This window comes from Papio anubis, unplaced genomic scaffold, assembly GCF_008728515.1.
Source record: "Papio anubis isolate 15944 unplaced genomic scaffold, Panubis1.0 scaffold20, whole genome shotgun sequence".
NCBI lineage: Eukaryota > Metazoa > Chordata > Mammalia > Primates > Cercopithecidae > Papio > Papio anubis.
In genome coordinates this window covers 147,854-170,669 of record NW_022162022.1, presented here as the reverse complement: position 1 = coordinate 170,669, position 22,816 = coordinate 147,854, and the positions used below count along the sequence as shown (strand labels likewise).

General features: G+C 38.9%; 2 protein-coding genes across 2 annotated transcripts in view; one reads left to right on the top strand and one right to left on the bottom strand.

Annotated features, from left to right (window-relative positions):
- The window catches only part of LOC116272789 (SHC-transforming protein 4), a 142,872-nt gene that overhangs the window by 39,552 nt on the left and 80,504 nt on the right, over positions 1-22,816 (bottom strand). The window contains exons 4-6 of the mRNA XM_031661596.1: positions 20,278-20,397; positions 8,049-8,102; positions 3,763-3,814 (exon numbers count right to left, since the gene is read on the bottom strand). Coding sequence (XP_031517456.1) covers positions 3,763-3,814; positions 8,049-8,102; positions 20,278-20,397 — 226 coding nt within the window. The remainder of the gene's footprint in view (positions 1-3,762; positions 3,815-8,048; positions 8,103-20,277; positions 20,398-22,816) is intronic.
- LOC116272790 (EP300-interacting inhibitor of differentiation 1) lies at positions 13,219-15,832 on the top strand. Its single transcript, XM_031661597.1, has one exon. It carries the CDS (start codon positions 14,181-14,183, stop codon positions 14,745-14,747), a length of 567 nt encoding a protein of 188 aa, XP_031517457.1. The 5' UTR covers positions 13,219-14,180; the 3' UTR covers positions 14,748-15,832.

Genomic DNA, 22,816 nt, shown 5'->3' with positions numbered 1-22,816 from the left:
TGTTTCTTTAGTGGCAACACCACTCCATATCACACAGAATAGTAATAATAGCTACCATTTATTGCCTAGGTGCTATAAGCCAGGTATTGAGACATTTGCATTGCATACGATATCTCATTAAATCCTCGGGAACATCTGATTCCTATTTCTTCATCAATCTAAATATCTAAATAGTCATCAAGCACTATTAGTTCACAAATTTGATCCAAACTGTTCCTTCCTCCTCCAGTGCCATTTAGAACATTACACGCTGCCCGGGACTAATGAGATGTCCTCTAAACTGAACTCTGTAATTCCAGATGGCTTTGCTGCTTTCCAATACCATTTTTGTTTCGTTTCGTTTTTGAGACGGAGTCTCGGAGTCTCGCTCTCTGTCGCCCAGGCTGGAGTGCAGTGGCCGGATCTCAGCTCATTGCAAGCTCCGCCTCTTGGGTTCCCACCATTCTCCTGCCTCAGCCTCCTGAGTAGCTGGGACTACAAGCGCCTGCCACCTCGCCTGGCTAATTTTTTGGGTTTTTTTTTTTTTTTTTTTTTTTTTTTTTTAGTAGAGACGGGATTTCACCGTATTAGCCAGGATGGTCTCAATCTCCTGACCTCGTGATCCGCCTGCCTCGGCCTCCCAAAGTGCTGGGATTACAGGCGTGAGCCACCGTGCCTGGCCTCCAATACCACTTTTAAAGACACAACTGCCAGAAAAATGATCATTTAGTAATTTCAGAATAGCAGAACCCATAATAATTTTTTTAAAGCTCAAAATATTTGATGGCTCCAGTGACCTCCTGGCCAGTATTCAAAGCCCCCCACAATCTGTCTCTGGTCTAACTTTTCAGCTGTGGGACCCCTACTTCCACTCTTTCCTTTCTCTGCAACCCTGCCTTTACACACACGTTCACACACCCTGCAAACACTTGGCTGTAAGCTCTCATTATACTACTCTTTCACCTGTGTCTTTTTTCACTTAACTCCACAAATCCCAAGCATCTGCTATGTTTCAGGCACTGTTCTCTCGGCATCTCTCTTTCTCTATGCAAATCTTATGGGTTATGTTTCTCCCTCCTACTAAATGATATACCATGGTGGGATTTTCCTTCTATAATCATTAATAATTATTTGTGTATTCAAAAGCTGTGTCATCACCTCTTTGCAGGTACTGTTAGTTCAAGGGCTCATGTTGGGGGAAAAGATTTAGTACTACAGGAGTGTGTGCAAGCAGGAGGTATGTTGAGAACACAGTGTCTTCTCACAGAGATTTTTATAGCCAAGCTGTATGAGAGAGGACGAGGAGACCAGAAAAGGAGGAATAAGTGATAGAGACATATTAACTTTTAAAACCAAGAAAGCTACCCTGTTTCTAAGTTATCTTCTTGGACACACCCATTTTCCTACAGGAAAGAAAGATGTAATGAGGGAGGAAAGAAAACTATGCTTTCCACATGTTATGTAGATGTTATTATTCCCACTTAAAAGATAAGGAAATCCAGGTTTGAGGTTGTGAAACAATCTGCCTAACGTCATACAGTGAGATGATGAAATAATGATGATTCCAACCCAGTCTTTTTGTCTCCAGCATCAATCTTATTTCCTATACACAGGCTGATGGCTAAAGAAAGAAAAAACTGAAACCTTGATTTGGACCGCTTCTATCCTTCACCTCCCAGCCAGGACCTCGCTCAACAGTTCTCACGAATGCCTTCTCAGAATCCCCATGCCAGGATCCCCAGGGGTCCTCTTCAAGCAGCTCGCTCTGACAAATGACTCAGGCACCAGAACAGGAGCTTTCAAAGTGAATATGCTGCATCATAATTTTCTCTGCCTCTCTTGTTTCACTTAAGCAAAGGGAGAGCTTTGCAAGCATGTGGATCCTTCTTGGCCATTACCCTTAGCAACAACATTAATCTTTGAACACTTCACCATCATTTACTTAAGAGCAATGACATGCCCAGAGATATTCCATGACTGATGGCAAAGTTACTAAACATCTAGATTTCCCGATGCATTTTTTTCTTCCTTTCACCCTGTCATTTCCATGTTAAGACAAAAAGTGTTGTTGTTCAGAGGCCTTCCCAGAAATAGCAAGCAGTTATTATTTAGGGAAGTTCAGGCAAGGATTAGAAGAAGTTGCCCTTTTCTGGCATCCTTTGTTGCGCCCTGCTCCTACAACCCCACTGTCCCATTCACTAGTTCCTGTCTCTCCTGCTCACTCTTTGACCATGATTCATTCTTCTTACTTAGTTTAGAGTGGGTCAGTTTTAGTAGAGTATTTTATAGTGTTTATCCTCCGCCGTTCCTTCTTTTTCATCTTTTTGCTGCCACATTCTTTTGGCAAACATTTGCTGAGGATCTACTGCGTGCCAGGCTCTGTGCCAGCAGCTGGGCTTCATAATTTCATTTCTGACAATCACAATAGCTTCCAAATGGATATCCCTGCCTTAAGTTTCTCCCCGAATCCATCTACTACATCCTGCTGCCAAACCAATCTGTCTAAACTCTACTTTGTAAACAGTACTCTCCACCCATCTGTCCATGGGATTAAGTCCCTACTTATTAGCTCTCTTGTATCTGTCCTACAGATGCCTTTTAGACTTTTACATTGTGAGGTCCAGGGTGTTCTATTTATTTACTCCCCGGCATGCCATGTGCATTTCCACCTCGGTGTCTCATAGCTCTCTAAATTTTCAAGTCCTACTCCATGTCCACTTAATAAATGTTTGGGGGCAAACTCCATCCCTGGGACAGCAGAGGATGTGGCCTAACTAATACGTTCTAGTTAAGGAGGAGAACCAACTTAACACTTCTACCTAAGAGGAGTCTGAATGTCCCAGCCTTAGGGATGAGAAGCAATACTAACCATGTGACCTTGCTAAATCCTGAAACAAGAATTCCCATCAAATCACTCTTCCATTCACTCAGTCATTCGATAAAATAGTTTTTGAGTATCACCTATATGCTAGGCATCGTGATGAGTGCTAGGGAACAACAGCGAGTAAGACAAACAGGTTCCTGCCCTGATAAAGATTTTAGCCTAGGAAAAAGGACACATTAAACATACAAACAAGTGCAATATGTGAGTAAATAAAATATTAGGTTGGTGCAAAAGTAATTGCAGTTTTTGCCATTAAAAGTAATGGCAAACTGTGATTGCTTTTGCACTAACCTATAATAGAAATGTGGAGTGTTAATGAAAAGAGAAATAAGTATTGTGATGCAGCAAGGTAGGATATGCTACTGGAGACAGGAGGTGCTATCAAAGAAGGTCTCTGAAGAAGAGGCATTTAAGCAGAAATCCAAATGGTGAAGTCAAGCATTCAAAGAGATACTACAGGCTCTTGAACAGCAAGTATACAGACTCACACACACAAACACACACACACACACACACACACACACACTCCCAAAGCCAATGCAGGTCAATAACCTCACTCCTCACAGGCTTTGGTCTTATGTGTAATTCTTTTGTTCAGTGGGGATGTGACAGCCAGCCCCATCTATCATAACCATAATAGCTTCTCTTTTGAGTACACAAACAGCTAAGCCTTTGGTTTGCGGATCTTTAAAATGATTTAAATTTCATCTATATAGTTTTTCTACTTTGCTGTGCTAACACGGTGATTTATTTCCAACTCAAATTTGCATAATATTTCTAGAATCCAACATAGCACCCTGGTGATACTCATCACTCTGTACATTGAAAATAATTGTTGGTTACTTTTTAGAGTTGGTATATACCAGCTCTTTAAAAAATCTGTAAGTTGCTTTCCATACCTCGTTGATTAACTGGATCTTTAGCTACGTAGGCAACATAGTCTGTAGTATCCTATAAAAAAGGGAAAATGACTGTATTTAAAATGGATGAACTGCACTGTTGAAAGAAACATATATTTCGGACATGATACTGAGGCAAGGACTTAAATACAAATGTTTTTATTTAAAGAGACAAGAAAAGCATTGTAAAAGGGAACATAAACAAATATACACTATATAGTTTAACAATTATGGAGTCCATATTCTCTGTCCATTGGGGAAAGAATCAGAAAATTAAAAACTTAGAGGCAGACTGTCATTAAGAATAAAATAGAAAGCAGATAGGGAATATGTTAGGACATATTCTTTAAAAATGGCTAGGGACTATGATGCTATCCTAGATTGAAAGTTGAAGTATCAGGGATTATGCAATCATAAAGGTGACATAAACTAAGATAGGGCATCATGATTTCCTGTTGTCCGAACATATACCACATATATCAGAAAGTAAGTTGACTGAAGAGACATGTTGGATTTTGTGGTTGTTAGCTTGCTTGTATGCAGTGCAAGTTAACTTAAGGGATGATAAAGTGAAAATACAATGAATTTATTTGATCAATATACAGAAAAAGAAAAATCATTTTTTAAAAAAAGAGAACCCCTGAAAAACTTAAGAAGTTCAAAAAGAGATGCACTGCTGACTTTGTAAAAACAAACAAACAAAATGCCACTTGGTAATCCCAGTTTTTATTGAAAACAATAAGCTGATGAATGATAAGGTTTTAATAATTAAAGATGCTTTTTGTTATCTAAGTTCTCAGGAAAAAAATACACACAATGCCATTTGCAGATCAGAAGTATGACTCTCTAGAGGGAAGATGCAATCAACTGGCAGGAAATAAAAGCCCATGTTTGTAATACCCTCAAGGACAATCACTTAATAACCCACAATGAATCACACAGGAAGCGGATCTCAGGGTCAGCATAACTCGTCTTGGGCAATTAAAAAAATAATAATAACACATACCTAAGTAAATTTCTCTTATGCAAAAAGGAAAAAGGTTTTAAATATCCGCTAAATAAATAACGCCATATCTATGGGCTTTGTTTTACGTGAATTTAGAAGGAAAAGCACAATTGCTGGGGACTTTGCCACTCTTATTCAAGTGACGAGGTGGTCTGATGCCAGTCATGCTGTCTGGTAGGTCCAATTATGGGAAAGAGGCGGTGAGACCTCTCCAGACCTCAGTTTCCTCATCTTCAAAACAGCCTCCAACGCTGGTATAGTTCTAAAATTCTACAGCTGTAAACATTTGGGAGAATTTACAGAATGCTAAAAGTAAAGCACAAATAGCAGGGGAAAATATGTTTAAACGTATTTAATTTTTGACACATTCACAATGCATTTTTTAAGTGGAGAAAGTATATATAGCCATAGAGACATTACCAACAAATGTTTTCAGGGCTGACGGATGGAAAACAAGTTAACTGTTTTTGCAAAGAGAGTAAAAATGAGGGCGAGCAAAGGCCAAGAGATGAGAAGACTATTCATTATTTTTGAAATTTTGGAGGAAATCTTGGAGAAAGATTACTATGTTGGACCACAGGGACTTTGAAGTCAGCTTCCTACTCTTGTATGTAGTTCGCCCTAAAGCTGTAAACTATCTCAGTTAGTATCCTAAAACAAATATGGGCATGTGTTAGCAATAGTGGTAGTAGTTACTTCTTGTGACAGTGTGCCAGGCACTGTGCTAACACTAACCACGCATCATTTCACGTAATTCCCACAACACTGTCAGGCAATAGGGATTATCCTCCATTTACACATGAGGACTCTGGAGTTTAGGGAATTTAAATAAATCAAGTCTACTTGACTCCAAAGCCTGGCAGTACATCACACTGCCTCCCCGACCTGATGATAAAACTTCATAGAGATGATTTCTAATGCCAGTGCTTAGGGTGGCTCCAGACTTCTATTTTACTAGACAGGTGCTTTAACCAACTAAGCCATGGCACTGCCGCCAGATTTCTATTTTAAATTTGAATCAACAGGCTTTCTCACCAGCTTCAGAGAGCACAGAGGTGCTCTCAATGCAGCAGGTACAAACCTTCCCCATAGTTGCCACAAATTATTTACTGTTTGTTTTTGATAGGAACGGTGCTTTGGTCAATTTAAAGAACTAAAGGCACGTGAAGAGAGTATGAAAAGATTTAAGATTCTGGAGAACAATAATAGAAATCATTCAGGGCATGCCTTGAGTAAATGAGTGTTTGCACACCAATCTAACATGATGACAACCCTGGAGAAATTTAGGGCAAACACCAATAATTATTTTTCATACTACATGTATAAACACTACTTTAAATCTCTTAAGAAAAGTATTTGAATTCCTTCATGGATGACTGAGCTAGGAAGACGAGAAAGTGCTGGTATTTTTCAGCCCAGATTCAGTTGACCCTCTCTGCCAGCCATCATCCTTGGTGTTGCTAATGAGGCCAGATTACAAGGCTGGATGGAAAAGAGTCCAGAGAGGCTCTTGGGTTCAAATAGCAGCTGCTAAGCACCTGACACCTTGTATGTCCCTTATTTGCTAATGGGAATTCACAATTAGGCATCTGTGGAATTTCTTGGGGAAAAGGTAGAACTCTTAATATTTGGTTTACTTTTAAAAATGGCAGCATCATAGAACTAATATATAATAGTTATTTGAAAATAACTACACCCCAGGCTAAAAGATGAGGAAGTAGTAATGCCTAAAGGGGAAACTGAATAACCATTAATTAGAAAACAAGAGTTTGAAATCCTATGAAGGCTGCTTTTCTTCCATGTGCTTCGTGAGCCAAGATCATGCCACTGCACTCCAGCCTGAGAGACAAGAGTGAGATTACGTCTCAAAAAAAAAAAAGCATGTCTTGGTTTGACATGCTTAAATACTTTGGGTCATTGGTAGCCAATGTGAAGACAAGTAATTATTGAAGTGTTTTTAAGAATTGGCTAATTTAAATAGCATTTACCTACATATTTTATACACAGGTAAGTTACACCAACACCCAAGTGGAAGAACCTGCTTAAATACTTTAGATGCCAGTAAATGAAGCAATGATTACAGAGTAACTTCAGAACTTTACTTCCTTTTGCGATATACAATTATTTCTCCCCCATTGAATATTTAGCAAAAAGTTTAAAACAAATTAAAACTACCATGATATCAGCTGCCAGATTTAGTTTTTAGCATCCTCATATTTTCTTGGGTTTCTAGGTTATCATCCTATCATTGATGACTCTACATTTTATTCCTCAATTAGAAGTGAAAAGTAAATGTGGTGGATAGAAAACAATCAATTGCTAAACTGAATTTTATTGGTTCGTTCCTGAAGGATATAATTTTTTTAAAAGAAATGCTTTGCAGAAAAGAAGGTAATACATTCTAAGAACAAGGTCTGTGTATGTTCCCCTGTTTTCTTGACATTACTGATGTTTAACCATTATGAAAGTCATACTCTGTCCTCTTCTAACCTTTCATCAAAACATATGGAAGGTTAGAAGAGGAAAGAGTACAATAAAAAGACCGATAATGTCACAGAGTGGCAAAAGTATTCTTCTACTCCCTCAGTTTAAACAGATTTGCTTCTTGCTCAGTTGCAGGCTCCCTAGCTTCAAAGCCCCTCTCCTTTTGCTCTGGTCCAGAAATGGTGCAGTAGGGAGTCAAGGAATGACACTCCATTCTGCAAAGTAGGCTTGGAGAAATCCTGTACAATTTCCAGGAAATGAGTACCACATGACCTCTTCTTAGCAGAGAAGAACTACAAGTTCTCTCTCCCCAGCTCAGCATTTCCTCCATGAGCTCCTGCAAACCTGGTTGCTCATTCCAGATTAGACTTAATTGACTTGGTTGATATACCAAGTGCAGTTGATTAGTAAAGTGTGCCAGAAACTCTGTGTTGAGAAGAAATTCTAAGGCAGGATTGAGCAACACATGTGTGACATACTTGCTTTTCATGACCTAGACATTATCAACAAGAAGCTTATTAGATGATAACTCCATGGCTAATAACATAATGGAGCACTACTAGTTTCATCTACTAATCCAAACATTTTAAAATTTAATGATAGGAAATATTTTGCCCAAGGCAAATTTTTTATTATCTGCTACATGTAGCTATTCACAGACTGTAATAGTATGTTAGGAAAAGACATGTAGTGGCTAATATGGTTTATGTAAAAGTTATTTCTTTTTATCATCCAGCCCCAAACATCAAGAAGTTATTTTAACTCATAAAAAGAACTTTTGTGAATCCATACTTACAGGATCTCCTCCAGAGGCAAACGAAATAGACTGCATATGATGATTTGCAATAATCTGAAAAACATAAATATGTATGCTAATATGAAGTAATCATTATTTCTAGTTATATACAGTGTAACAGTAATAGACATACATTTGTTTGTTTTGTTTTTACCTGATCAGCATCCCTTTGGAAACCACCCCACCTACGCTGTATAATAATCTCATTTAAACCATGAGATTCTGGTGATTTTGTGATGCCCATCTCACTGCCCTTGCCTACCCAGGTGGAACATTATCTAGGGCTAGCCAATCAGAAAATACCATCTCTCTGGATACAGCAGAGCCAATCAATGTCTTTTGAGAAGAATTGAAATGAATAATAGGAGAGAAAGCATCTCTCTCTGCCATTAAAAACTATGTAAGCCCAAAGCTTCTGGGGGCCATATTACGCTGCCATGTGAGAAAAGTCTGCTGGAATATGAAGTTTTTCTTCTGATGAAAATCAGAACTGAGAACTAAAAATAGGAAAAAAGTCTGCTGGTAACATTTGTTCCATCACTTTAACCAATATATTTCACCTGTCCCTTTATATTTTTGTTTATTTTTGCAAAAGTTAGTTTGAATTTGATTTCAGTCATTCACTACTAAATGTATCCTGAGTAAGGCACTAACATTAAGACTTCTAATATGAATAAGAATCGCCAAGTAAACTGCATTAATCAGCTAAGAAGACTGTCCTTTATTTGAGAGTCTAGGATTGCTTGTTTGGAAACCACAGTATAATGACCATTTGCAGAGCCATATTTGTCATGCTATTTTGAAGGTTCATTAAAACACCAACTATGCAACTATTGACTAATCCTGTTTTCAGAATTGTGTGACAGAATCTACCAAAGCTGATTATATGAGATGACCAAGCAATTCTATTCCTAGATGTATATCCAACACGATTGTGTAAATATGTGCAACAAAAAATATTCTCAAAGAAGATAATAACTGCCCTGTTCATAAAGCCCTAAATTGGAAACAATCCCAACGATGACTATTGTAATATTCAAATGGTGGCATACTATATAGCAACAACATGTTTGTTGAGCAAAAGAAGCCTAATACAAAGAATATATACTGCATGGCTTAATTTATATGAAGTTCAAAACTAGGCAAAATTATGGTATTTGAAATCAGAATAGTGGTTATTTCTGGAGCACAGGAAGAAAGGGCAAACGGTTTTCTGGGATGCTGGAGTTTCTTGATCAGAGTATTGGTTATAAAACTGTTCATTTTGTGATAATTATTATGGACTTATTATCTGTGTACTTGTCTACATTTATATTTCAGTAAAAACAAAGTCAATATACAAAGATCAATGTCATTCCCATATATCAACAATAGTTGGCCGGGCGCGGTGGCTCACGCCTGTAATCCCAGCACTTTGGGAGGCCGAGGCGGGCAGATCACGAGGTCAGGAGATCGAGACCATCCTGGCTAACATGGTGAAACCCTGTCTCTACTAAAAATACAAAAAATTAGCCGGGCATGGTGGTGGGCACCTGTAGTCCCAGCTACTTGGGAGGCTGAAGGAGGAGAATGGTGTGAACCTGGGAGGTGGAGCTTGCAGTGAGCCAAGATCGTACCACAGCACTCCAGCCTGGGCAACAGAGTGAGACTGTCTCAAAAAACAAACAAACAAACAAAAGCCAATTAGACACTGTATTTGGGGGAGAAAGGTACACTTTGTAAGAGTACTTTAGTATAAAACTAATCAGAATCATGTAATGCTTTTTGGAAAACTTCATTGAAGAGTATAAATAAGACCTGAACAAATAGAAAGATATACATCACTTTCACAGATGAGAAGACGGTATGACAAAGGTGTCAATCCTACCCCAGATTAATTTATAAATTCCATGCAATCCCAATAAAAATGCTTCTAAAATTCACATGGAAGAATAAATGTGCAAGAGAGCTAAAGCAAATTTTAAAAGAACAAATGCATAAGAATTCCTTTATCAGATAAGAAATATTATAATATCATATTCAAGATGCCCCTAAATTCATATGAAAGAATAAATGAGCAAGAAGAGTTAGGGCAATTTTTTAAAGAACAAAGACAAAATATTCCTGATCAAACAGCAAGATATGAAAGTGTAGAAATTTCACAAGAATTCAAAGTCTAAAAATAGACTCATGTATTTAAGAACTTTTAGTCTATGATAAATGTGACACCAAGCAGCAGTCAGCCAGAAATTATGTGTCCATGGTGAGGAGAACTAGAGCAGAGGCTCCCAACTCCCCTGGCCACAGACCAGTACCAGTCCGTGGCCTGTTAGGAACCGGGCTGCACAGCAGGGGTGGGCAGTGGGCGAGCGACAGAAGCTTCATGTGTATTTACTGCTGCTTCCTGTTGCTCACATTACTGTCTGAGTTCTGCCTCCTGTCAGATCAACGGTGACGAACGGTGACGTCAGATTCTCATAGGAGAATGAACCCTTTTGTGAACTACGCATATGAGGGATCTACGTTGCATGCTCCTTATGAGAATCTAATGCTTGATGATCTCAGGTAGAGCTCAGGTGGTGATGCCAGCGCTGGGGAGTGGCTGCAAATACAGATTAACAATAGCAGAGAGGTTTGACTGCACAGAGACCATAATAAATCAATTGCTTGCAGACTCATATCAAAACCCTATCAGTAAGTAGCAAGTGACACTTAAGCTGCATCTGGTGGCAGGCTACATAGTGGCAAGTGAGTTGATGTACTTCAGTTTGTACAGCTGCAGCTGATGGCAGGTTTTAAGTCAGAATCTGACGATTTTAGTTTGTGCCTGGCCCGCCCATTATCTTATTTACCACTTCCAGCCATGTCTCTTTCCTGCACCGTGCACTTTCTCAGTCACAGTTTTGGTAAGCCCATTAGCTAACCCTAGCCAAAATGAGTAAAAAACAAACTTCGCTGGAGAGTTTCTTTGAAAAGGGAGAAAGATCCACGATGAGACTGCAGAAGACTTTAAGGCTGCCAACAAAAAGAAAGCTGCATTTAAAAGAAAATACCAAGAGTCCTACTTAAAATGCCAGTTCATTACAACAGGTGATTCACATTCTCCAAGCTCACTTTGTATAATATGTAGCAAGTGGCTGTGTAACAAACCCATGAAGCCTTCTAAACTGCTTTGTCACATGGAGACCAAGCACCCTGCATTAATACTAAGCCTTTGGAGTTTTTCAAAAGAAAACAATGTGAACATAAAGAATAGAAGCAATTATTGAAGGCTACCACTTCATCAAATGTATCTGCACTGGGAGCATCATTCTTAGTGCCTAACCACTTTGCTAAAGCTAAGAAGCCCTTTACTATTGGTGAAGAGTTGATCCTGCCTGCTACTAAGGACATTTGTCATGAACTTTTAGGAGAGGCTGCAGTTCAAAAGGTGGCATGTGTTCCTCTTTTGGGTAGCACCACAACTAGATGAATAGATTAAATATCAGAGGATAATGAGGTACAATTGTTAGAAAGGATTAATGAGTCACCATGGTACACAATCCAGGTTGATGAGTCTACTGATGCTGACAACAAAGCAACAATGCTTTTTTGAGTATGATATATTTTTCAGGAGGATGTGAATGAGGATACATTATATGCACTTTTGTTGCCAACCAGCACCACAGCTGCAGAACTATTCAAGTCTTTGAATGATTACATATCAGGAAAATGGAATCAGTCATTTTGCATCGGTATACGCATGGGTGAATCAGTTGCCATGACTGGATGGCATTTTGGTTTCACTAATCAGGTCAAAGAGGTCGCTTCTGAATGTGAGTCTATGCACCGTGTCATCCATACAGAAATGATGGCTAGTTGGAAAATGTCACCTGAAGTTAACAACATTTTGCAGTATGTGATTAAAATTATCAACCATATTATACATGACCTTCACTCACATCTGTTTGCACAGCTCTGTGAGGAGATGGACGCAGAGCACACATGTCTTCTCTTATACACAGAAGTGAGATGGCTTTCTAAAGGTAGATCACCGGCCAGAGTTTTCGAGTTAAGAGAGCTGCTGCAGAGATTTCTTTTTAGAAAAACAGTCACCATTGGCGGCACATTTCAGTGACACAGAATGGGTCACAAAACTTGCTTACTTGTGTGACGTATTCAACCTGCTCAATGAACTCTGTCACTTCAGGGAAGAACAACAACTGTGTTCAAGTTGGCAGATAAAGTGGCTGCTTTCAAAGCTAAACTGGAATCGTGGGGGTGACAAATGAACACTGGGATTTCTGACATTTCAAACATTAGCAGAGATTTTGAAAGAGACTGAGCCAGGGTCTTCTTTCTCCCAGCTGGTGCATGATCACCTATCTCAGCTTTCCAGAGATTTTGAGCATTACTTCCTGTATTAGTCAGGGTTCTCTAGAAGGACAGAACTAATGGAATATATATATACACATATATACATATGCACACATATATATACACATATATATATGTAAAGGGGAGTTCATTAAGTATTGACTCACACTATCACAAGGTCCCACAATAGGCCATCTGCAGGCTGAGGAGCGAGGAGAGCCAGTCCAAGTTCTAAAACTGAAGAACTTGGAGTCCGATGTTCGAGGGCAGGAAGCATCCAGTACAGGAGAAAGATTTAGGCTGGGAGGCTAGGCCAGTCTCTTTTCACATTTTTCTGCCTGCTTATATTCTAGCCAAGCTGGCAGCTGATTAGATTGTGCCCACCCAGATTAAGGGTGGGTCTGCCTTTCCCAGTCCACTGACTCAAATGTTAATCTCCTTTGGCAACACCCTCATACACACACCAAGGATAAATAATTGTATCCTCCAATCCAATCAAGTTGACACTCAGTATTAACCATCACACTTCCCATCCACAAAAGACAGAATGGATCTGTGACCCATTTGTGAATAAGCCAGGTGAATCCACTTTGTCCATGCTAGAAGAGGATCAACTGCTTGATATTGCAAATGGCGGTGGCCTTAAAAGTATGTTTGAGACAACTTCAAATCTCCATACGTTCTCGATTAAAGTCAAGGCGGAATATCCTGAGATTGCCACAAAAGTACTGAAAAGTCTCCTTTCATTTTCAACATCCTATCTTTGTGAGGCAGGATTTTCCGCAGTAACAGCAACCAAAATGAGATTACAGAATCCACTGGACATAAGGAACACACCTTGGATGTCACTGTGTCTCATCACCGTCTAGTTGCAGGACTGTCTAGTTGCAGGAAAACAAGCTCAGGGCTCCCACTGATTCTACATTATGGTGAGTTGTATAATTCTACGTAACTACAATGTTATAATAATAGAAATAAAGTGCAGAATAAATGAAACGTGCTTGAATCCTTAAGTATACACAGTCATATAATTCATAGAAGTATATACAACTTAAAAGCAGAGGCTTTTAAGTTGAAGACAGGTAAAACATGTTTTTAAAAAACACACAAAATAGTATTTTGCTATGAATACATAAAGATACATGTAAATGCAAATAAAAAGAATTTAAAGAGTACACGCCGCATTGGTAATAGTGGAAAAATACCTACTCGGAGAAAAGAAATGGGACCAAGTATTTCTTCGCTATAACTAAAAAAAGAAAAAGAAAAAAAGGACAATATATATGTCGTTTGTGAATTTAACTTTTTAAATGACAACACTAAAAGGACAGAATGGATTAGTTAATATGCTGATCTGTGGTTATGGATGTTGTCTGGTTTGGAAACGTGGATTTAGAAGTCATCAGCACATAGATAAATTGCCCTGGGGAGGAGGAAGAAGGGAGGGGAGGCACATTAATGTTAGGAGGGCCATGTAAAGTTATTTTCCAGTTTGCTGCATCACAAGCAGCAGTAGGGTTAAGTAACACAGAAACTGTTACGCCTCTTGCCTACAAGGTCCCTAGATACCAAGTTCGAATCGACGGAAACGTAGCTCAAAAAGCGACGCCCACACCCCGGGAAAAACATTGAGCTACGCCAACCACAGTGGCGCGCCAAGCAGGAGGCGGTACCTGAGGACCACGCCTGCGCGCGGGGTTACGCAAGCGCGCAGCCTTTGCGCACGCGCACAAACGCACGGCCGCGCAGCATCTATCTTGCTGGAAGCTTTTTGCCAGAGGTTGAGCGGTTTGCATAATGTCGGAAATGGCCGAGTTGTCAGAGCTGTATGAAGAGAGCAGTGACCTGCAAATGGATGTGATGCCTGGCGAGGGTGACCTACCGCAGATGGAGGTAGGCAGCGGGAGCCGGGAGCTATCCCTGCGTCCCTCCCGCAGCGGGGCCCCGCCACAGCTCGAGGAGGAAGGCCCAATGGAGGAGGAGGAGGCCCAGCCAATGGCGGCGCCAGAGGGGAAACGGAGCCTTGCTAACGGGCCCAACGCTGGGGAGCAGCCAGGCCAGGTGGCGGGCGCAGACTTCGAGAGCGAGGACGAGGGCGAGGAATTTGATGACTGGGAGGACGACTACGACTATCCCGAAGAGGAGCAGCTTAGTGGTGCCGGCTACAGAGTAGCAGCAGCTCTTGAAGAAGCCGACAAGATGTTTCTGAGAACAAGAGAAGCAGCCCTGGATGGCGGGTTTCAGATGCATTATGAGAAGACCCCGTTTGATCAGTTAGCTTTTATCGAAGAGCTTTTTTCACTGATGGTTGTCAATCGTCTGACCGAAGAACTCGGCTGTGATGAGATTATTGATAGAGAGTAGTTACATGCTGTTAAAAGAGGAGGAAACTACTTGAGGAGGGACCCAACTTTCCGCTATCTTTTGGGTTCATTCCAAATAGTTTTGTGCCATTGAAAAACTTGACCTTCAAAAAAATTTGTTTTTCAGAATAGAAGACAATAGGACAGTGACTGCACAGTTGTGAAAAAGGAGGAGAATCATTAAAGAAAAAGGAAAAAAGATTTTAAGACTGTTGAAATCTGTTATCAAGAATGTCCTAAAACACCTATGGCTTTGACTTTGTTATTGATCCAGATTATTTTCCTTGCATTGGGGAAAATATCTTTCGTATTTGTTTGCTGTAAAGATGGTTTTGCAAGAATAAGTCATGACCAAGACAAACTGCCAATACAAGAGCCCACTGATATTAATTATATAATGAGAAAAAATGTATCCAACTAGGACACATATCTTTTGAGTTATTTGGACTGAAAGTTTAAGAAAACTTGGGAAATTCTATTTTGTGATCTAGTCAAGCCATAGTTATCAAAGGCTAAATTTTCAGTGTAAGATAAATGAAGTATTCTTCATTATTCCAAAAGGATGAGTAAACTCAAAGATGTATCACGTGTGCTCTGTATCTTAAGATGTGTTTCCAAGAGCGTCTGAAATTTTGTTTGTACATGTATCTTGATCATTTATAAAGCCACTGTGATCTATAAATCAAGAAAATTCATTGTCATAACCATTTTTAAAAGTCAAAAATTAAGACATCTTTAATTAAAAACTTTCAAATCTAGACACTAAATGTGTGTGAATGTACAATGAAACCATTGCTCACGCTGTTATATACTAGAGAAATTTTGTTTTGCTTGCTGTTTTAATTTGACAGGTGAAATACTTTAGTTGAACTTCATATTGTAAGAACTGTTAATAAAAAGTTGTCAAGTAAAAAGCCCTATATCTAAAAAGACTTTATGAACAGTTATTCTATCAACTTTTAAAGGTTTTAAACCTACCCAGAAATTACTTTGGTATCTGAAGTTTCCCTCTGTCTCCTCCTCTAATTAAGCTTGTTATTTGTTATGCACCAGCATTGGAGATAATAAAATTTCTTGTTCTGTGTATTTTGTTTGGCTAATAATATTGCATACATACTTTATACTAGTTTTTATTGTATGTGTTAACCAGTATTAAGGGAAAATAATCCAGCTTCAGCTATCTAATTCACAAATTAATTTCTGGAAATTAAACTTTGTAAATTAAGTTTTTGCCCTACAAGAATTTGCTGGTCTAGGAAAACCTGCCCTATCAATGAGTATGTTGCCATGGTTACCTTACTAAGATGCTGAGGTTCTAGGAGAGTAATGATTACATCAGAAGGCTATGTTCAGCAAAATGAGTGTATCAGCAGGTTTTATCATGATCAGTAAAAAGGTTCCAGATGCTTCTGCTCCATTATAGCAGTAAAGAACGAATATCCAATGCAACAGGACAATTCAGAGCCTTATTTATTTTATGGTCATCCTGCCTTTTGGGAGAGAGATCTGTAAAAGATAGGACTGTGACAAGGATGATCAGAATTGTTCAGACACTAGCTGGGTTGGGAGGGAGAGATGGTGGAAGTAAAGTGTTGGTTCTTAGACTTCTTAATCCTACCACTTCCACTGCTATCTCAATTAGCCTGTAGCTACGGTCAGATGAGTGTGGATAGATAATTAATTTCATGCGTGATGTAAATTAGTTTGGATGGGGGTATGCTAGTGCACAATAAACTGGCTGGTTGTATTTACCTCCAGATGTTTATCTTTACTAGGAAAGGTAAACTCTTGGGAAAAAAAAATCTGACGTCCACAAACTAGAAGGTTGTGATTCTGTTTCTCTCTGGGACTAAGTAGGGCACAAGAGTTGGGGGTGGGAAACACTCCCTGTTACATCTGAAGGCCCATCTTAGGGAGAAAAACCTGGGCTCTGCAATTGGCTCGGTTGTTTTTCAGTCTTAAAAATAGGCAGTAAGCTGAGAGACAATGAAAATTGTAAATACTTATTTGTATTTATTGAGGATAGAAAATTAACATTTTAACACCCCTTTTAGGGGTGTAAAATCATTTGTATTTCCTTTACATGCAGTTACCACAGACAAACCAGACTACTTGGTTAAAATTTGGGTTCTACTATTTGTTAGCTCAGTAACTGGGAAATTAATCTCTCGGGCTTGGGTCCTGAACTGAAAATAGGGACAATTGGATGTACCTTACAAATTGTGAGGACTAAATGAAGATGTGTGTGAGAGTGTGTGTGTGTTTGTGTGTGTGTGTGTGTGTGTGTGTATCTTCATTTAAGGGAACTAGAGAAAGGAGTTCTGGGGAAATTCTAACTGATTTTGCAAGATAGGGGATTTAAAGAAGCTTTTGAGTACACAGTGTGATTAGGGAGAGTTTTGCAAATTTATCCATATGTATTACAAATGTTCGCTTAGATCAGATATCCCATGTTGGCTATCTTCAGGCCACAGATCTATTTTGTTTGGTTCATGCTTATAATTTTAAGAGACCAACATCTCAGTACAGAGATAGCAGCTAAAAATCTAGATTCTTACCTTTTTATTATTATTTTTTTAAAGTAAAAGATCTGGGAGCCTTTGACCTATAGACCTATGTAGCCAAAAACCAAACAGACAAAAAAGCAAACAAACAAACAAAAACATCTGATTCACCTTTAGACAAGGAAGGTGTTCTGTTTGCCAAGTGTCAGTGTTATCTCCCCAACATAGAGGCCAGGTAGCACTTGATATTTATCATTGGGCTTGCACCATTGTTTTTTCTTGTGTTTGCACAGCTTGCGTTACCTACTTGGCCTCTAAATATCTCAAGTTGCCTCTCCTTGTAGAGACTAAAGGATGTCTCAGTTTTTGCCTGTTTTACCTTAACTCTATTACCCTTCTGAATTCAGTATCTGTTAGAGTTGTAGAAATCAGTAAAGAATTAGTGGGAGTGTGAGCTACTGAGACTGACGTTTTTGCTTGAGGCCCTAAAATACTATATTAAAGTATGTCAATAAAGTCTGTCGCTTGAATTTTGAAACAAGGAAATACCTATAACTTACCCTTGCAAAAGTGTATTTTCCCATCCTGAAATATGGTAATATTTAAAAATTGCAAGCATTACATGTTTAATATTTTCTGCCTCTGGAGGTTTGTAAAATATTTTCTGGGAACGAATGGTTATATTCTTGATGTTCTCAGTGACCAAAGATAAATGTGAACTATCTGTTCCATAAATGCTATCATCTATGAATATATCCATAAACTTGAACCTTTGTTTTTAGTCCAAAGTATATCTTAGAAATTAAGTGGGGATGGGGAAAGCATTAATATTTCTTTGTATTTATTTTAGAACTTCCAGTGGTAGCGTTAAGGATTTAATTAATCCTTTTCTTGTGCTGTATCCACAAAGTCTCTAATCTTCGCTGTGTTCATTTCTTAAACATTTTAGTTGCCTTTCTCACAAGACATAAAGCTTCTTGAGTTGAGGCCTCTACAGTGGCACATCTCTCCCACCTTCCAGCCATTTCCCCTAGGCCTGCAGAAAAGCTCAAAATAGTTACTAAAAATCAGCCCTCAGGTCTGAGATAAATGAGATCTTAACTTTGGTCCCCACTCCAGCAGTGGGCTGAATACAACCCCGTTCCATGGCACCAGTGCAGAAAAGATGTGGATTACTTTAAAAGGCACATCATATTACTACAGTTACTGGTAATGAAAATCACCCATTTTCCTCACCTCTGTTTTGCCTGAAAGGTTATGGATGGGTAGTAATACTTTGCCCTAAAGAAGGGTACTGAAGGGGAAAGAGAGACTGAGAATAAACTCTGCCCCACCACATACACCACAATCCCATTCTTCATAAATTCCTCATTCATTTCAGGAACCCCACAGAAAGGGTCATCTTAAAAAATGATCATTAGATTCTACCCAAAAGGCTGTCATTATGATGGCTTCAGCTTTGCCCACTCTTCCTCCCTTACAAAACTCCGAGATAATCTGAGGGCTCCTCTACTTAGTGAGATTTCATAACTAAAAGCATTGAACTTTCGTAGTACCATCCGTGTGAATGAAAACTAAAAATAAATTTTGCATCTACATATGTACTGAAGTCGAAATGTCAGAATGACTGAATGAATGTTTTACCACTCATATGTGTCATGTCTTCCAAGCACAGCCCAAAATGTTATGCTCTCTTTACACCAATAGCATCACCACTCTTGGAAGATCAACCAGGACCCAACTAGACAAGAATTTACTTGTAACTGTTTCATGTTAGCACTTTTCCTCTAAGGTGTTGTATACTACTGCTTAAACAGTGTATTTTATTCTGTTTTTTAATTTAGAAAATAAAATAGCCCTCAAAACCTGTACTTATATGTTACTGATAATTTTATAATCTTATAATATGTTCTTCCTATTAAGTACTGAGTATATGAAAAGGTCTCTGAGAATATTTGAGTAAATAATAATAATAGGTATTATGTGACTGGCACACACTATATAATTTACATCTATTATCTCATTGAATCCTCTAAACAGACCTATGAGACACTTAAAATCCATCCTCTCAGAAACCTTATAAATAAGTACCATAATCCTCATTTCACTGATGAAGAAAACTGAAGCCCAGAGTAGTAGAGTCACTTGCTAGTAAGTGGCAAAGCCAGCATTTCAACCCATATGTAACCTCAGAGCTTGTAGCATGTTATTATTATTAAGTACACATTAAACCTTGATCAACAGCACTCCACACAATAAAACCTTAACTGTAAAGAAACTTGGATCACAACATATTAGACAAAGAGGAAAATCAGATCCTAACACACATACATAACCTGATAGAAGGAATTTAGTTTAAAAAATTAAAAGCAAGCCAAACAAAATGTCCTTGTTAAGGTACATATTTAGCCCAATGCCTACGTAAATTCTACATTTGCTTCAGCAATGCTGTTCTTTGAGAAATGAGGTTCACAATGAAAACTCAGGCACACCACAGTATCATAAATTATTAAGGAAGAAAGCATTATCTTTTATACAATACCATTTTAGAAAGCTTCTCAACTACAAGAATTGGAAGAAAATATTTTCTGCTTAAATTTCAGTTTGCTAGAACACTAACCCTAACATCACCTTTCCCGTTTGTCCCTCATCTGCACCCTGGCCCAACACACAGTCTGTCAGTTGTGATAATGGAATTGCTATCCATTTGGGGAGGGTTGGTGGAGACATCAATGATCAATTTAAGGATATGAGTTGCTAAATGATATTTTCTATGTTCTTTGCACCTTAGTTCTTCATTCAAAGCCAATTAGGTAGGGGCACGTATGTAGGTGGTTACACGCCCCAGTGATGGGTTGGTAATGCTGTTGTTCTAATGATTGTTACGCATAAATCTTCAGCAGATTTTTCCCTTGTGCTGTCTTAAGTTGTAGACATACTCTGTCTAAAACTTTATTCTTTTCATTATCCCCAGGCTTCTCTGGAAAAATAGATATGTTAAACTATAAATGACATTTGTGATCTTACCTGTTGGTTGTCAAGATTCATCAGTGTGAGACTGCATGTTGAGATGGTCAGTTTTATATTCATTCCTGAAAACTGAAGATTACTTTTGCCAAGAACTGTTGATAGGAACTTAACTGGAGGCTTTAAAAATTAAAGAAGAAAAACAAAACACTGTCAGGAATTTTGTCACAGAATGAATGTTAATGTTTTTTAAATGTTAAAAATGAGTCAAAGTCCAAACTCTTCCTTTCTATTTTACCTTATATAAATCAAATGAAAGGGAATGATTTTTATTAAATAAACATGTTTTTAAAATTAGAATGCAGCAAATTCTTTATTAAGTAGTGAAATTTAGGCCCTCAGAACTTTCTCCTAGTTTCTCTCCTCCCCAGGTGCTGGGAGTGGACTCCTGCTTGAATGTAAACAAATTCCTGTGAGAGTTTAGACCAGCTGAACTCTTGCGTCCTTTTCAATACTGCAAATCTAAAAGAAGAAAAATTTGACAATCCACTGAATCTAACGCCACAGAAGGCATTGATGAACTCTCCAATTACACAACTGCTTCCTTCTCTGAAGCCATCCCTGTTCCTCCCTCATCTTTCCCTTGCCAGAGTTAAAAAGTCCTCTCTACTAGTCTAATTGTTACCTTCAGATAATCATGATGCCTGAAATTCTAACATTGGGCATTCTTTTAGGTTAAATTGTTGTTTTCAGAAGGTCCTAATTGTTAAAATGAACAAATATTACTAGGAAGGCGTTAGCCCCTTCCACATTAACTCATTAATAAAGATGATTTACCAGAAATTACTAATAGAGATTTAGAAGAAGATCCTGAGGAAAGGGACATGTTTTTTTGTTTGTTTTGTTTGTTTGTTTGTTTTTTGAGACGGATTCTCATTCCGTCGCCCAGGCTGGAGTGCAGTGGCGCGATCTGGAAAGGGACATGCTTTGATAGAAGTCAAAATTCTGGACCAGGCATTTCTCAAGAAGAGGAGGTGTGGGGGTTTGGTGAAGAATCATGAGAGTAGGGGGTACCCAGGAATTATAAAGAAAAGCACTGGGGTCATATGTCCACAAAGGCATACCAACAGGGGGGCGAGAGGGTGGGCTGGTAGATTTCCTCAGGCAGAAATGCCACTTACTAACTGATGACCTTGGACAAATCACCTTTCTAAGCCTCAATTTCCTTTTATATAAAAAGTGGGGGAAAAAAAACAGTAGCCACATCATAAGGGCTGTTGTGAAGATTAAATAATAACTGGAGAACATTTAGCACAGTATTTGGCTAGGTACATGAGAGCTATGATTATTATTATTATTATTACTTATTTTTGCCCTTCCCAACATTAAAAATTCTAAGAAATAATTTGAGAGATTTAAATGCTTTGATGGATGCTTGGATTAAGTCCTGAAATCCTCTGCTGGAAAGTGGACCAGTTGATGGAAATCAGTGATTCCTCAGCATATGAATCAATACTTTGAGGCAATCAGTGAAAACACAATTTGTTTCTGTCCTAGTTTTGCTCTCATTTGATTCATTCTGGAGCCATACCAAACTGTTAAACACACACTGTTGAAATTTTTTCTTTTTTTTTTTTGAGACGGAGTCTCACTCTGTCGCCCAGGCTGGAGTGCAGTGGCCGGATCTCAGCTCACTGCAAACTCCGCCTCCCGGGTTTACGCCATTCTCCTGCCTCAGCCTCCCGAGTAGCTGGGACTACAGGCGCCCACCACCTCTCCCGGCTAGTTTTTTTTTCGTATTTTTTAGTAGAGACGGGGTTTCACCGTGTTAGCCAGGATGGTCTCAATCTCCTGACCTCGTGATCTGCCCGTCTCGGCCTCCCAAAGTGCTGGGATTACAGGCTTGAGCCACCGCGCCCGGCCGCACTGTTGAAATTTAATGTACAGTTTTATTTTTAATTCCAAGCTCATTCTAAAATGTAGTGCAAACAATGTGAGGAAGGAGCCCTAAACCTCACAGCTATCACCACATCATAAAGCTGACTCTTGGTCTACTTTCTTTGCTTCTTACACGGCTCTGGGCAAAGCGAGAGATTTTGTGTTCCCCGCAGTGATTTTATTAACAGCAAGTTGTTCATTTGCTTCTCTAGAGTTTCTTTTCCATGCTAGTTTAAAAAATATTATTAAGCGGCCAATGCGGTGGCTCACGCCTGTAATCCCAGCACTTTGGGAGGCCGAGGTGAGCAGTTCACAAAGTCAGGAATTCGAGACCAGCCTGACCAACATGGTGAAACCCGTCTCTACTAAAAACACAAAAATAAGCCAGGCGTGGCGGCGCGTGCCTGTAATCCCAGCTACTCAGGAGGCTGAGGTAGGAGAATCACTTGAACTTGGGAGGCGGAGGTCACAGTGAGCCTAGATCATACCACTGCACTCCAGCCTGGGCAATAGAGCAAGACTCTGTTGCTCAAAAAAACAAAAACAAACAAACAAACAAACAAAAAATATATATATGAAATACAAATTAAATTATAACACTATCTCATAGTTGAAAAGCATTTTGTTATCTGTAAAGAACTTTTGTATAAGTCATCTTAAT

What these genes read in the sequence shown, in the direction of transcription:
- LOC116272790 (XM_031661597.1), top strand. Translation starts at nt 14,181, where the DNA reads ATGTCGGAAATGGCCGAGTTGTCAGAGCTGTATGAAGAGAGCAGTGAC.